This window comes from Colletotrichum graminicola (genome assembly GCF_000149035.1).
Source record: "Colletotrichum graminicola M1.001 genomic scaffold supercont1.128, whole genome shotgun sequence".
Lineage (NCBI taxonomy): Eukaryota > Fungi > Ascomycota > Sordariomycetes > Glomerellales > Glomerellaceae > Colletotrichum > Colletotrichum graminicola.
Genome location: NW_007361132.1, coordinates 4,608 through 21,364, shown reverse-complemented (window position 1 = coordinate 21,364; position 16,757 = coordinate 4,608). Strand labels below are relative to the sequence as shown.

At 27.0% G+C, this 16,757-nt stretch overlaps 1 protein-coding gene across 1 annotated transcript; it reads left to right on the top strand.

The window, feature by feature from the left end:
• Positions 1-13,101: 13,101 nt before the first annotated feature.
• Positions 13,102-14,324, top strand: GLRG_11804 (uncharacterized protein; the record flags this gene model as incomplete). Its single annotated transcript, XM_008102487.1, has 2 exons — positions 13,102-13,814; positions 13,877-14,324. 2 exons carry the CDS (start codon positions 13,102-13,104, stop codon positions 14,322-14,324), a joined length of 1,161 nt encoding a protein of 386 aa, XP_008100678.1.
• Positions 14,325-16,757: the final 2,433 nt, after the last annotated feature.

The window sequence follows — 16,757 nt, the reverse complement described above, 5'->3', positions numbered from 1 at the left end:
TAAATATAGTAGACCTAATAGATATTAAAGAGACTACATTATTCCTAACACTATATATCCTAGAAAATAAGTTCTATAATCTAGGAGAGAGTTAAGATATTATTAGTAATAATATTACGTTTTTTATATATTTAAGTTTATAATAAGAGATAAATCCTATCTAGTAGGATATTATTTATTAAGTAAAATATTATTTTCTTATTAGAAGTGTATTAAAAGAACTAAGAAAAAATAATAGATAATAGAACTATAAGATATTAAGCCTATTCTTATCTTAAATATAAAGCTTATAAATAAGAGATTATATCCTAATAGAAATATTCTTATAGTTAGATAGATTTATTATCCTATAGGAATCCTAGAGATACTAAATATAGTTAGATATTAATTACCCTTATAAGTGTGTAACTATTTAATTATAGTAATAAAACAGGTGACCTACGTACTCTTTTGTACGGTCGCATTTCTTAGTAGTTATAAGCCTAGCTTCTAGTTAATCTTAATTAACTAAGTTTAATATATAGTTATAATATATATAATAGAGGGTCTTTACTTAGGAATCTAGGGTTTCTACCTTATATAACGTGTCTAAGGCCTATAAGCTTTATAAGCCCTTAAGGGGGTAAGTTAGATATTAATTACCCTTATAAGTATATAACTATTTAATTATAGTAATAAAACAGGTGACCTACATACTCTTTTATATAGTTATATTTCTTAGTAATATATTAAAGACTAGTATTATATTTATTATTCTAATAAAGTTACTATTATAAGAAGCAGTTAATACACTATAGGATACTATATGTTTTACTATCTTTTAGATAAATAACTTACTAATTTAGTTATAGATTTAGTATAATATAAAATAAAAGGCGGCTTTATTTCTAACTATATATATAGCTCTTAAGGATACACTAGTTATATATTACACCTATATCTATACTAGTAGTAAAGTATACCTATACACTCCTATTATAGACTTCTATTACTTTAGCCTTACTTTAGAGTTAGCTAAGTAAATAGAAGCTATACAGACTAAAGTAAAAGAATTTACTATTAAGAAAAGAATACTAGCGTAAGTAAGAAGATCTTTAGAACGTTTCTAATTAGTTTTAAGTAAAAACTAAAAGATAAGTAGGATAATATATAAAATACATACTAGATTTTAAAAAGGTCTTATATATAATACTTAGATTAAAACCTATAAGCCTAAGCTAAAGGAATTAAACTATAGTGTAAGAGTTATCTCTTATGTTAAGAGATAAACTAATATAGGTTAGTATCTTATTAGTATTTTATAATAGGTTATTTACTATATAAACTTATATACCTAGAAAGACTATACTAATTATTTCTAGCTTATAATTCCTACTAAATAGATAAGTCTTATAGACTATATTTATAGTAGACTTAATAGCACTAATAATAAGCTAGTAGAGAAAGAAGAGCAAAAGTGCTTCTTTTTTATAAGTAATAAATAAAAGAGGCTAATATATAGTATAATATATTTTATATATACTACAAGAGAATTAACTAATTCTTTTTAATAAATAAGGTACACTATAAAGAACTACTATAACTATAAAAGATAAAGTAAAAGGTTAAAATAAGGTTTTTTATCCTAAAAGATCTCTAAATAACACTATATATCCTTTTTACCTCTTATAGCTAGCACTTATATCCCCCCCTACTAGCTACTAAAACGCCTAGGTTTATTATAGATAGACTTATAAGAGTAGTTAGGCGTATTAATAAACTAAAAATAAGCCTAAGTAAGAATATAAGAAAAACCTTAGAAAATCTTTACTAATATATTTCTAGATATATTTTTTTACTCTAATAAACTAAAATAGTTTATTTTAAAATATAAGGGAAAGTTAATTATAGATATACATAAGAGCCTTATAAATATAGACTATCTTTAGTATATTATTTAAAAGTAATAAATCCTCTTATTTCCTAAAGGGATATAGGTAATTACTATTACACTATAGTAAACTAAAGAATAAAACTAGTAGATATATATAAAAGTATTTTATTATTTTAATAATTATTATATACTAATAGAAATTTATTAAAAGTATATATAGTATTCTTATTAATTATATAGTAACTATATAGTTATCTACTTTTTTAAAGAATAGGTAAAGTAATAGATATTTACTAATATAAAAGTATTTATAGTTAATACTAACTATAAACATATAAGAGGTGCACACTATTACGAAATTATTTAGGCGTAGTATAGTTATAAATTAAAGAAAGGTAGGGATATAAAGATAATTTATTTAAGAAACGTTCCTAACACCTTCTAGTACTTCTACTTACTTAATGCTTTACTAATTTAGAAACTATAGATATATATTACTATATGTTTTACGTAGTTTTTAATATACTTAAGTAAAAATATATAGTTAAGGTTAAGTAGAAGTATATTTATAGTAGAGGACTTCTTAGGGTAACACTAGACTAAGGCCTTAGTGTAATCTAGGGCTTTAGATAATACCTATAGGGTAAGTTCTGTCTATAGGAAACATAGGAAATATAAGTCTAAAACACTATAACTATAACTTTACTATATTTATTTTTAACGTAGCGTAGAGACTCTCCTAGGTAAGATTTATTTATATAAAGAAGATTCTACTTATAATCTTCTAATATTACTACTACGCTATTAGTTATCTAGAGATTATAATAAGCTCTATAAAGTAATTATATATAAGATATTCTAGAAACGTTTATAGATTATTTCCTATTACTTACTATACTTATAGATAGATAGCTATAATATAGTAACTAGGTAAAACATAAAAAAGGTTTTATTATTATAATAGGATTTTATTAAGTTATCTTAAATATTCCTATTAAGGACTAGAATTTAATACCTAACTATATAAATACTATTAAAATCCTTTATATAATTTTATACCTTTAGAGTAGACGTTTTCTCTTAATTATAGAAGTAATAGAGGAGTAAGTGCTATAGTATAATTATTATAGTGCTTTAGTTTAGTAGTCTTACCTTCTATAGATACTATAATATAGACTAGAATTTAGTTTTATAAGATTTTATAATATATAAGCTTTAGATCCTAACTATATATAAGGACACTAGAATTTTAGGGCATATTAATATAATAATATAATAGTAAAGTAAGCTTTATTTAATATCCTTTTATTCTTTACTAATTAAAATAATAAAGTAAAAGTAAGGCGTATAGAAAAAGGGGCGTTAAAGTAATTAAATAAAACACTTTTCTAGCTAGCCCTAGGCCTATAAGTCTTTAATTTATAGTCTACCTAGTAGCCCTCTAGGTAACTCTAAGGACTTTAGCTTCTATAATACTAAAGATAATAAGTAATATAGTAAAGAAAACTCTATATTATCTTTAGGTGTTTTATAAAAGTAATCTAGAGGGAGAAGTAAATAAAGCTCTTAAAATCTATATCTAAATATAAGTTAAAGCTCCCCTTATCCTTAGATAAGTCTCTAATATTAAGTAACTAAAAACTAAGCGTAAATTAACTAGAGTATATTATACTTTAAGGAGTAGTAGCTTTAGAATAAGGAGTAATAGCTTTAGAATAAAAAATATTAAAAAGTAATTAAAAAAAAGAAGAAAAAGGATAAAATTACACTATAAAGAGAGGAAATATAGCTATAGAGAGATAAGCTATAGCTTAAGAGGGAAATAATAAAGCTATAGAGATTAAGAGAGGGGTAAAAGAGGAAGAGACTTTTTCTATAGCGTAGCCTAATAGGCTGTATTTACCTATTACTTATAAGGTAGACTTTATAAATTTCTAGGGAATTCTTTTTTTTATTAGTATTAGATTATAAGTTTAAATTAATATATATAAGGGATAAACCTAAGATTTTATTACTATTATTAAGATTAAGATAATAATATAACTACTAAATAGTATATACTAAATTATATCTATTAAGGGGGAGGCAGCTTAATTATTTAGCGTTAGCTACTAATTAATAGTAGTATATATCTTACTTACTTTAGCTAACTTTATTTTATAACTTATAGGTATTATAACGTTTATTTTACTATAGACTATAGGTAGTTCTTATTTACTATAAAATCTAGCTAAGGTATGTTAAGGATCTCTTTAAGATATATTTTAGAAACGTTTCTACTTATATCTCTATTTATAAGGCGTAGTATGTTAAGAAGATAGTTATTAGCCTAAATAGCCTTTACTTTTTAAGGGGTTTCTAATATAATATTATTTCTTATTACTAGCTTATATATATTTATATAGAAATCTATATATATAAGACCTTACTTATAATCTATTAGTAGAAAACTTACTAGTAGTATACTTATTATTATAACTCTTTAAACTACTAGTAAAAGAGGGAGTAGTATTATAACTATAAGTTACTTTAATATACTTCTTAAGAGCACCTAGTAAAGACTACTTATATCTCTATAAGATATTAGCTTTTATTTTCTTTTATATCTTTATAGCTTACTATAAAGCATAACGTCTGTTTATTATTATTTAAGAAGTAATAGAAAAGCTTACTAGCTATAATAATAATACGTCTTTACTACTTCTATTAAAGTGTCCTTATTTATAAGGAAAAACTATACCTAATTATACTTAAATAGTAAATAATAAGGCTAGTGTAAACTACTAGTATCTTTACTAATATACTAGTAAAAAGCTAATATATTATAGTACTTTAATTATATAGGGAATATATTTAAAGTATATAATAAAAAGGAATTACTATTATATAGCTAAGAGGTTATACTTATATTTTTAAAAGCTTACTATATATAGTTTATTAAAGCACTAGAGGATAAAGTAAAACTAATATTTAATTAATTATTATATAACGTTCTTTTTACTTAATATATAACTAGAAATATAAGGAATATTATATAGAATTAAGTAGTTATAAAATAGAAGTTATATAATATTAAGATAAAAAAAAACTTAGAAATATTTCTTATTTAATTAGGTAATATTCCTTATTTAATTAAGTAATGTTTTCTAAACGTTACGTCTTCTTTAGCTTATTTTTCCTTAATTATTTAGGAAACGTTTTTAGAATATTTCTTATCTCTCCCTATAATAACTCTAACCTCTAAGAATTCCAGGACACTAAATACTTATCTAGGTAAGAAATATTCTAGAAACGTTTCTAGATCCTTTATCCTTTATAGCTTAGGGGTAGGGGTGTAGGCGTAGGTAATCTTATAGGCGTAGTGTAGCTTAGTAAAGGTAAAAAGTATCTTTATTTATTATTAGTAAGTAAAATAATCTAGAAACGTTTTAAGTATATACTAAAGAGATTATACTTTAGGTTATAGTTAGGGTAATAGTAGTAGTACTAAACGTTATAAGTAGAATTATAACCTTTAGTAGGAAGGTAATTTATATAATAAGAAATAAATTAGTAACGTTCTAGAAATATTTCTAAGAGTAAACTTACTATAACTAACCTTATTCTAAGAGGTATAGGTATTATAACATGTAGTAGCCTTTATACTAAGGTCTTACTTTATTATAACGTAGTTAATCTAAATAATATTAATTAGTAAAACGTACTTAAAACGTTTTTAAGTTAACTTATATTACCTTAAGTATTAGTTAGGAGAGAAAACAAAGCTAGGTCTTTAATAACTACCTTTACCTTATAAGAGGTTATAAGCTTAGTGTTAATACTATACACTAACTTATATATATTAATATAGTACTCTATAGAAAAAGATAATTAATTAGTTTAGAAACGTTTTATAATTATTTCTATAGTTACTTACTAATAGTGTTCTAATTATTATAGGCCTTTAGGCTACTAGCTATAGATAGAGCTACTTTAAGAAGATAAGTATTCTTTAGATACTTCTTAATAGCGCTAAGGGAGGACTATTTATATTTCTAAAAAAAATTAGGATTAATTAAGAAACGTTTTTAAAATAAACTTATATTATAGTAAAAAGTCTCCTTAATAACCTTTTTACTATTTAGGCTATTAACCTTATAAGTAAAATTAATAGCATAGCACTAAACTTTACTTATAGTAATAATAACATAACCTTACTTAGAGATTATAAGCTTTAGAAATATTTTAGAAACGTTTCTATATTACTTATAGCGCTAGTCTTATAAGAGGGAAGGCTGCTAGGGCGCTTATCTTAGTTAGTATACTACTTATAGGCCTTTATATTATAGAAAATAAAAGGTATTATAAAGAAATAATTTAAAAACGTTTTTAGGTTATTATTATAATTATATAGATAGAGGTATAATTATAAAATAAATTATTATATAAAGAAGAAAAAAAAAGGGGAAAAATTTTCTTAGTTAGGGGAATAAATAGACCTTAAAGACCTAGTAGCTAATTATAGACCTTTAGTACGTATTTCCCTAATTAACTTAGGAATATTTCCCTTATTTTTACTTAGAACTATTTATATTTTTTATACACTAGTGCCTAATTAGTTTAGAAATATTTCTAGTATATACGCCCTAGAAAAGTCTTTACACACTAGTTCCTAATTAGTCTAGAAACGTTTCTATAGGGCACAACCTATTTTTTTTTTTTTTATGTTCCTAGATTTTTTTTTATATATACCTACCTATCTATTAGACAAAGCCTTATTATCTATATCTATTATTATTAAAGCGCGTAATTAGTAATAATACCCTGTATTAATTAATTACTCTGTTATATATGTCTACTACTATGTTACGTAGCTATTACTAATTGGCCCTTTAGTAAGGGGCAAATGCCTAGATTATTATTTTCCCTTAATTTAAGTAGAGAAATCTATCTAGGAAATAACTAGTGCATTTACAGCTAATTGCCCTACAAGCGACCGTGTATTTCTAGCTAATTAGCCCACTTTAACACGCCCTCTTAGATTAAGGCTATTTAGAGCCGTTAATCTAACCTTTAATTAATAATATCTATAGTTATAATCTATTATAACAGTTACTATAACTATAAATTACCTCTATCTACTTATTTAGTTACTTAGGTAACTAACTAAAACTAGAGTGCGTATAGTTAAGTAGTATTACCTACTACTTAATAACGTAATATAAGATAGTAACTTATATTAAAGCTCTTAGGTTTAATCCTAAGTAGAGGCAGAAAGACTTAATTATAGTAATATCTATAAAGCCTACTAACCTTATAATTAGTTAGTTATTAGATATCTACCTAGAGCTATAGATAGCGTAAAATATAGTAAATTACCTAGAGCTATAGATAGCGTAAAATATAGTAAAAGTAGGTATTAATTTACCTAGTAAGCTAATCCCTCTATTCTATTAAATATAGATTACTAGGTGTAAGGTCTAATTACCTTAAAATCACTATTCTCCTTAAATATATCTACTAATATAGCTAGTCCCCTAGTAAATAGAGTTTTACTATTTTAGATTATATTATTTAACTTTTTCTAGTTAGCCTTTTAATAAATTTATAGCCCTAATTAAGGTAAATCTAACTATATAATTTATAACTATAGAATCCTCTTTATTATAAAGGTATTATAGTTTAAACCTTTTAGTATTTATTTATAGTATTCTTAACAATATTATAAAGGAAAGTGGCCCTACTTATCTAGTAAATACAGCCTTATACGTTAACTATCTTAGTTATAACTATACCTACTAGAGCCTATTCCTCTATTATACCTAGCCTCTAATAGTATTATTAATTACCTTATTAATTATCCTTTATTAATTACTCTTCTTTATTACGTAATTTAGCTTTATAGCTTTCTTATATCTATTTACTTTAGTTAAATAGTCCTAGTTATTAGATAAATAATTACTACTTTTACTATAGTAAGGCCTTTATTAATCTATCTGCTATTAACTTAGCTAACAGCGTGTAGATAACGTTAATTTGTCCTTTAGTAATCTCCTGCTGCAGCTAATAATAGTAAATATTAACGTACTATAGTTACGTCTATAATTAAATAAGCTCCTTCTTAACTAATCTAATTATCTATTAGTTATTATATTAGATTATAATAGGTATATTAGTTAATTAATTTTAGATTGTTAATTCTTTAAGCAGTTAGTTAGTAAAGATTAAGTCCTTTACTACTTATAATAGTGCTAGTAATTTAGCCTTAGTTATTAACGTTATTATAGTCTATTACTTATTTACTCTCTATCTAATAAGGCTACTAAATATCTTAATTATATACGCCTATAAGCTCTTATAGTTAATTAAATTATTAGTAAAGCTTATATTAGAGGTAACTATTATCCCTTTATTAGATCTAAATTTAAGGTAAAGTCCCTTTGTTTAGTAAAGGTATTATAGTGTATAATTTACTGCCCTCTAATATATAACTAACAGGTTCTAATTAAATTACGCTAGCTAGCTAGCAGTAAATATAACGTCTAGCCTTATTATTACTACTATATATAAGATTAAACTAACTTTATATTAGTAATTAGTAATCTTAAAGGTTATAGTAATCTGCTTTAATAGTAGTAGCTCTTTATTACCTATTAGTGTATAGTTAAGTAGTAGCTAGACTTTATTATTAATTAAATTTAAGATCTTATTAATATATATTACCTATAAAAGCTATATCTTATACTACTTATAGTTATAAATAACCTCTATACTAAGAAACTATTATATCTTATTACTGCCCTCTAAGTAGTACCTTTCTTTTATTCCCTTTATTAATTTATTAGCCTTACTTTAGGCAGACTTTAGGAACATAAAGACATAATTATTAACATAAAAGAAGAAGGTAATAGCGCCCTTTTACTAATAGTATAGCTTACTAGTAACTAGTATAAATCTAAGATTATAGAGTCCCTTTTTAAGGTGCCTTTACTATAGTAGTAGTAATCTTTATAGACTATATAAGGCTTTTAATAGCTTAGTAATTCTTATACTACTATAATTTAAATACCCTAGGGGTAATTATATAAACACTATTTTATTTATATTAGTATATATAAATATATTTACTATATTAAATTAGATTAGCTTTAGATTAAACTTAGCTAATATTATAATAAGCGCTCTAAATAATAATCTAGCTAACGTTACTATATAGGTATCTTAGATTACGTCTTTTACTTACTAGTCTCTTTATATAATAAGTCTTACTTTATGCTTAATAAGGTATCTATACTTATTTAACTTATAGGTATATACCTATTTAGTAATTAAGTATCTAGTTGTACTAGCCTTATTAATACTAACTTTACTACTTATTACTTTATAACTTTATAAGTAATCTCTTTTAGCCTAGTAAAACCTATCTATAAATAGGTAATATTATAAATTAGTATATATATTAGGCAGACTAAGTAGATCCCTTATATAGATCTTACGCTTTACTAAATTAGTCTTATAAGGGCTTCCCTTCTGTATTATCTCTACCTTATCTTTAGAGCCTTTAGAGGTTACCTCTTCTACTAATTAACCCTTTTGCCTAACGTCTTAAGGGGGCTAGCCTATAAGCCTATTAGGTAAGTTAATCTGTCTTAAGGATATCTTTACGTTATTTTAACGTTAAAAAGTACTAGCTATAAAGGCAGCTTACTACACTTCTTATAGGTATATCCTTCTTTAGATAATATAGTTAGCGTAGTAAATCTTATTACTTTTACTATTATTTTCCTACCCTCTTACGTTAAGAGTATTATTTAATTATATAAAGAAGGCTAATTATAGTAAATCTAGTAAAGTAATTAATATAAAGTGTAACTTTATATATTTATAAGTATTTATATCTTTAGTTATAAGGAAATTTACTAGCTAGCTTTTAGCCTTATTAATAGTAATATCTATAGCTTCTTTACTATTAGTAATATCTATAGAACTTTACTATATTACCTTTATAATCTATTTATTAATAGTAGCCTTATTAGTATTACCTAGCTTATTAACCTATTTATCTTCTTTACTTAAAAAATAACTATCTTTATTAAAGATTATATTACGTGTTATAACTACTTAATTCTTTACTAGTATATATATATAATATTAGTTAGTTAATATATATCTAATAAGGTAACTAATATATACTTTTACCTTAAATTATAGTAATTAGTTATAGTTAAGTTATATATCTATAGTTATTACATATACCTAGTATCTAAATACTTACAGATAGCTAATATATAGTAGTAATAAATACCCTCTTATAGTATATTATATTTTATATAGTAATTACTATCTATACGCCTCTAAAGGCGTATAGTTATATAGGTACACTACAGCCTTAAGGATCTCTAGCTATAAGTAGTGTAGTAGCTTAGATTAAAGCCTTATTACTATTACTTTCTCCTTAATTACTATAGCAATCCTCTTAGCACCGCCGTTCTACGCCTACGTGTTAGGCGCTAATAATTTAAATAGGATTCCTAGACTTTCTATAGCTTCTTTTACTTATAAATAAGACGTAGTAATCTTATTATTACACTTAATTATTCTAACCTCTATAGCCTTATACACTTTAATTATTTTTATAAAGTTAAGAAGCGTGTGCTTAATATTATTAAAGCTATATTATTAGAGGTAATAGTCCTATATAAATCCTAACTTATAGTTACTAAGTAGTAAGGCTAACTTAAATTTACTATAGCCTTACTTAAATAAGTAAAAATCTAATATAATCCTATTACCTATTACTATATATTTAATTAACTCTTATAGCTAGTAAGATATTTACTAATTAATCTTACTTATTATATATACTTTATATTAGTAAGTAAAGATCTCTAGTATATTACCTTTAATCCTTACTCCTCTAGCCTTACTAGTAATATAGTAAAGTACGCGTAATCTAGGGTAGCTAAGTTAGTTATACTAGCGTATAGCCTTTACTAGCTAGGATTACTAGTAGTAATCTAGCTTATCTACTTTATTAATTACTATTATTATAAAGTAAGCTGTATATATAGCCTTTAATTTCTTACTAGCCTTAATAACTTATTAGCTTATAAATTTATCTATATTAAATACTATAAAGTAATTATTAGCTTTTTATATATAATTATTAGATAGGCTATTATCTTACTACTACTTATTTTATAGCTTAAGTACTATATATAACATAAGGTTATAAGATAGTAATAGGTAATACGCTACGTTATATAAGGTAATCTTAACGTTATAGCTATTTACCTTTACCTTAATAACTATATTACCTTAACCTTTAATTAGGATTATTACTTTACCTATATAGATAAAGTTATCTAGGCTTACTAGTAATATACTAGTAAAATAATAATATAAATAGAAAACATAAAGGGTTACCTCTAAATTAAGGATAATATAGTCTTTAAGTAGATATCTAGCTGCTATAAATACTACTAACTACTATAATAGTGCCCCTTTTCCTTACGCTTTTCTACCTATTAGTTATTAATTAGTTACTTTATTACCTAATTACTTTGTCTTTAGCGCGCTAAGATTATTTATCCTCTTTAATATACTAGTAATAAGTATATTTACCTTCTTTAATTAATCTCTTATATGTTAATCTATAAGTGCCTTTTATACTTACTTAATTATATACTTATGTAGCTTCTAATTACCTTTTAGCTATACTTTACTAGTATAGTAGTAATCTAGAATCTTATAGCCTATTAAGCTATATAAGTTATATTTACTATTATATTAAATTTAGGCTATAGGCTTTTTTCTTACCTAATCTTTATTATTATTATTAGGCGCTATAGTTACTATAGTAACTAGGCTAAATACTCTATATAAGGCTTTTACCTAAGGCTACTCTAGCTTTACTATAATCCTTACTTATATAGTAAAGATTACGTTATATTAAAGTAACTTTCTTTTCTCTACCTATATTTAAAAAGGGCGTTTATTTAATTTAACTTATATTAATAATAAGGTATATCTTAGCGCCTTTATTAATAGTAAGATCTATTTACTAAGTAAATCTACTAAATACTACTAGACTTAAATACCTTTAGAGATAGCCTCTTCCTATTTAGTTATCTACTTCTCTAACTCCTTTATATCTAGAACCTTATAGTCTATTACTCTCTTTATAACTTTATTATACTTAGTAATAGTAATATCCTTTACTTTATAAAGTAGTATACTTACTTTAGCCTTAAGATTCTTTACTTACTTATATAGTAGCTTATTACTACTATAGCACTTTACTTTAAGCTTTAGATTAATAGTTAAATATATATAGTTAATAAGGTTATTAACATTCTTTTTAGCCTTTTCCTACTTATATAGGCAGCAGACATAAATCTTCTTATTATATTTAAGTTACTTAATACCTACGTTAGTAAGATAGGCTAGCTTAGTTACCTAGGCGGCAGAGGCTACTTATAGAGTCTAAGACTAGGTCTAGGCCGCTAAGTTACTTTAGGCCTATTAGTTAATTACCTCTTAAGTTATTAGATAGTTAGTAATATTTAGCTCCTCTAGCCTCCTGTTAATAATATCCTCTGTAGTTTTATAGTCTTTATTATTAGCGTTAGGGTTAATTACAGCCTATAGCTTATATCTATAGGCCTTTTACTTAAGCTCTGTAATCTATAGGCGCTAATTAGCTAGGCTGTTAAGGACGACATACTAGGTAGTTAATTTATTAGTTATTATAAATAATAAGGTATATATTATATATATACTATATAACGCTTTAAATAATATTAATTAGTAACCTATAGATTAGACTATTAATTAACAAAGCGCGTAATTAGTAGTAATACCCTATATTAATTAATTACTTTATTATATATGTCTACTACTATGTTATATGGCTATTACTAATTAGCCCTTTAGTAAGGGGTAAATGCCTAGATTATTATTTTCCCTTAATTTAAGTGGAGAAATCCATCCGGGAAATAACTAGTGCATTTGCGGCCAATTGCCCCACAAGCGACCGTGCATTTCTGGCCAATTGGCCCACTTTGACAATTGTCACCTTAAGCCTGCACAGGCCAGCGTGCACAGTACTCTCGGGTTGTCAAGGGGGGGGCATTATCAGCTTGTCTGTAGACTTGATAAATTCCGCCTCTTGTCGTTTCATCTAGTGCCATGGAACCGATCATGTCCCTAGCAAGTAGACAGGCCCAACACCAACTACGGACCCCAAAATGTGGCTCAATGGTCAATTTGCAGTCCTTGTTTTGCTGCAATCGGCGATCATGACCACCTTCGTTGCTGCAATCCTGCTCACAACACGCGGACAGACAACCGCTCGAGTAATCGGCGTCACAGTATTGGTCGCACTATCTCTCAGACTCTATTTCTCATGGCTGCAACTTCTCACGAACCCCCACTGGCGGGCAATCGTTGCGCCGCTTATTTGGATTCAGTTCCTCAGCGCGTCGGAATTGATCCTGGGTGCACGCGCGTCTGAACCGGACTTTCGGGCAACACACGCAGACCAATTACGCCTTGTGCCTCCGATGCTATGGAACTTACGGAGAGTAGGCACGAGGTGGGCCGTCAAGAACACACCCGCCAGCCCGAATCAGAGTCGAGCTCGGTTCATATGGCGTCGAGCGACGGCCACGGTCTTGGCATATCTGGTTCTTGATGCAATGCTATTAGCCCCGGCGCCTGATGCCGCGCTGGTCAGCATCCAGAACCAAACCTTGTGGGACCTGCGAGCCTTGACTCCTGAAGGCTGCGTGTTCCGGATGATTGCCACAGCATCGTTCTGGGTCAGTGTTGCGCTGCTTCTCTTCATCATCAACAACTGCGGAGCCCTCTTGAGCGTCATCTGCGAGCGTTGCTCTGCAAGTGATTGCCCACCATTGTTTGGTTCGTTTGCCAATGTAACAAGCATTCGTCAGTTCTGGGGGTATGTATTCGGAGGGCGCAAAAAAAAATCAAGATGTGGATTACTAATGTTACACATCATAGCGCAGCATGGCATCAATGCCTTCGGGCAGTTCTTACTTGGCATGCAGATCTGCTTGCCGACTCAGTGTTTCGAATTCCACGAGGAACCGTGTTGTCAAAGTACACTCGTCTGTGGTTGGCGTTCATGATATCAGGTTTGATCCATTACATCTCTGATGTTGCCATGGGCGTCGAACCGTCTCAGTCGGGCAGTCCGTTGTTTTTCATATTACAGGCATTCGGCATCACACTGGAAGATGGTTTTCAATCCCTGGTCAGCCGGTATCATTGGAACGGAAGAGAAGGAACCTGGAAGAGTGGAAGAATTCTTATTCGCCTCTGGCTGATTGGCTTTCTCGTCTGGTCAACGCCTACCTGGTTCTACCCACAGCAGCGGCTTGGGGTAGATGCAACAAGCCTGCTTCCTCTGCGGATCATACCTACCATTATCCAAGCTTTGGCCCGCTGACTTTGGCTTTCTTCAGAGTAGACGTTCTGTTACTGTTTTGCGCCTTAGTAGCAAGCCAATTCTAGTACAGGTAAGGCTTATCCATATATAGGATAGGGCCCGCTCTCATACAGCAGGCCGCAATCTAGAGGAGCTAGTCAAGAGAGGCATAGAAGTCATAGAATTTCCTCTGTATTTACCAGATCTAAATCCTATAGAGTCTCCTGCTAGGGTTAGAGGAAGGAGTGTATCTAGGTTAAATATAGTCGTATTTCGCTACTAGTTCGCCAGAACGTTAATAACTAAGGTTAACAGGTAAAGGATATACTTCTAGAGGAGCATTATAGGTAACTTCTATAGCATATAGGTCGTTAATACTAGGCAGTAATTTATATAAATAATAGACATACTTAGTTCTAACGTTTAGCTAACTAGGCATTATAAGAGTAGGACAGGAATTATATTCTAAGTCTATATATAATTAATATATATTAGTATTATATATAGTATTTAGTATAATACTAATACTAATACTATACTTTTCTAACTATATTAATATTTTATTATATACCTATATAACCTTAAGGACTAATTATCTTAAAGCCTATTTATTAAAAGTAAAGATAGTATTAAGTAAAGGAGTTAGTAATAAGTGTAGTTAGGGTGTAATTATAATAATTATTCTAATATACCTCCTCTAACCCCTATATTCTATAGAGTTTTCCCTTTTTATTATTCCTTTAGTAACTAGTTTATCTAGTCCTAGTCCTACTTTAGTACCCCCCTAGGGCCCTACTTTAGGCACCTAATATAATCCCCTCCCTCTAAGGTCCTGCCCTTAGGACCCTAAGCAGGCTATTTACTAGTAGCCCCCCTATTAGCTACTTAGACTATTTAATAGCTAAGCCTTATACTTAACTCTTAATCTCTTAGGACCCTAAGTAGGCTACTTACTAGTAGTCCCTTTATTAGCTACTTAGACTATTTAATAGCTAAGCTTTATACCTTATACTTATTCTTTAGTATCTTAAAAGATATTTAAAAATATTTACTAGGCCTAGTAAGCTATTAAATAAGTAGTTATCTCTCTAGCTAACTATTTACTTTTAGCCTTACTTTTATACTATTATATTTTAGCTAGGCCTTAACTACTACCCCCTTAAGGTAGTTTAGTCTTTTAGCTTAAAGTATAAGTCTTATATTACCTTACTTAGTAAAAGACTACTTACTTTATAATAAAAATACTTTATTTACTTATAATACTTTTTAATACTTTTTATTAACTAGGCCTTATAGTACTTTTTTAAGTACTATATACTTTTTATTATTCTTATTATTATAATATCTAGCTTTTTTATTAACTATTTATTAAGCCTTAAGTTATATTACTTTTATAATAAAAAAAATCTTTATTTTACTTTTTATAATTAGTACTAGTAACCTTTTAGTCTTAGCTAGCTTTTTTTACTAAGGCTTATTTAGTTTTAACTTTATAAGCTTAAGTTATTATTATAACTAGCTTTTTTTAATACTTACTTAAATAAGTAATTTAAATTAACTTAGGTTTTTATTAATTTCTTTAGTAATTATTTTTTTTATAATACTTTTATATTATTATTAAATCTTTTTTTTTACTATTACTATTATTACTACTACTACTTAGTAGTAATAGTAATAGTAATAGTAATAGTAATAGTACTAGTAATAGTACTAGTACTACTAGCTTTTTTATTATTACTATTATATTTACTACTATACTTACTAATACTACTAATACTACTAACACTACTACTTTTACTACCCTTAAGGGCACTAAGGGCCTTACTACTACCTCCTTACTACCCCTTTAGTCTATTACCTCTTTAAATAAAAAAAATAAGAATAACTATACTATAGTTTATTTTATTTTATATTACTACTACTTTTAGGCTATATCTATTTAGTATATAGATATAGCTAATACTAAAGCTAAGTTTCTTTATTACCTTAAGACTACTAGTAAGTACTTAACACCTTAGTGCCTCTTAAAGGCCCTTTTTTACTTATATTCTAGTCTTAATTATACTATTAGCTACTAGTAATAAGTACTTTTAGTATACTAAGATATATAGTAAGAAGTATATTTATATAAGTGTTTTTATATTATTATTCTCTTATTATTAGTAAGAGGTACTTTAGTAACCTTTTACTAACCCCTTATAAGCTACTTATACTATAACCTCTACTACTTTTACTTTTAAGAATATCTTTAAGGCCTTTTATTATAATAATACTATATTATTATAGCTAGTTCTTAAATAGTAAGGTTTAGGGTTATATTACTTACTATTTATTTATTAAGTAAAGTAATATAGCCTATAACTTATTAAGTTATAATATATATATACTAACTACTATTACTATAAGGTATATCTTTTTTACTACTTTATAACTACTTCCTAACTAACCTTTTAT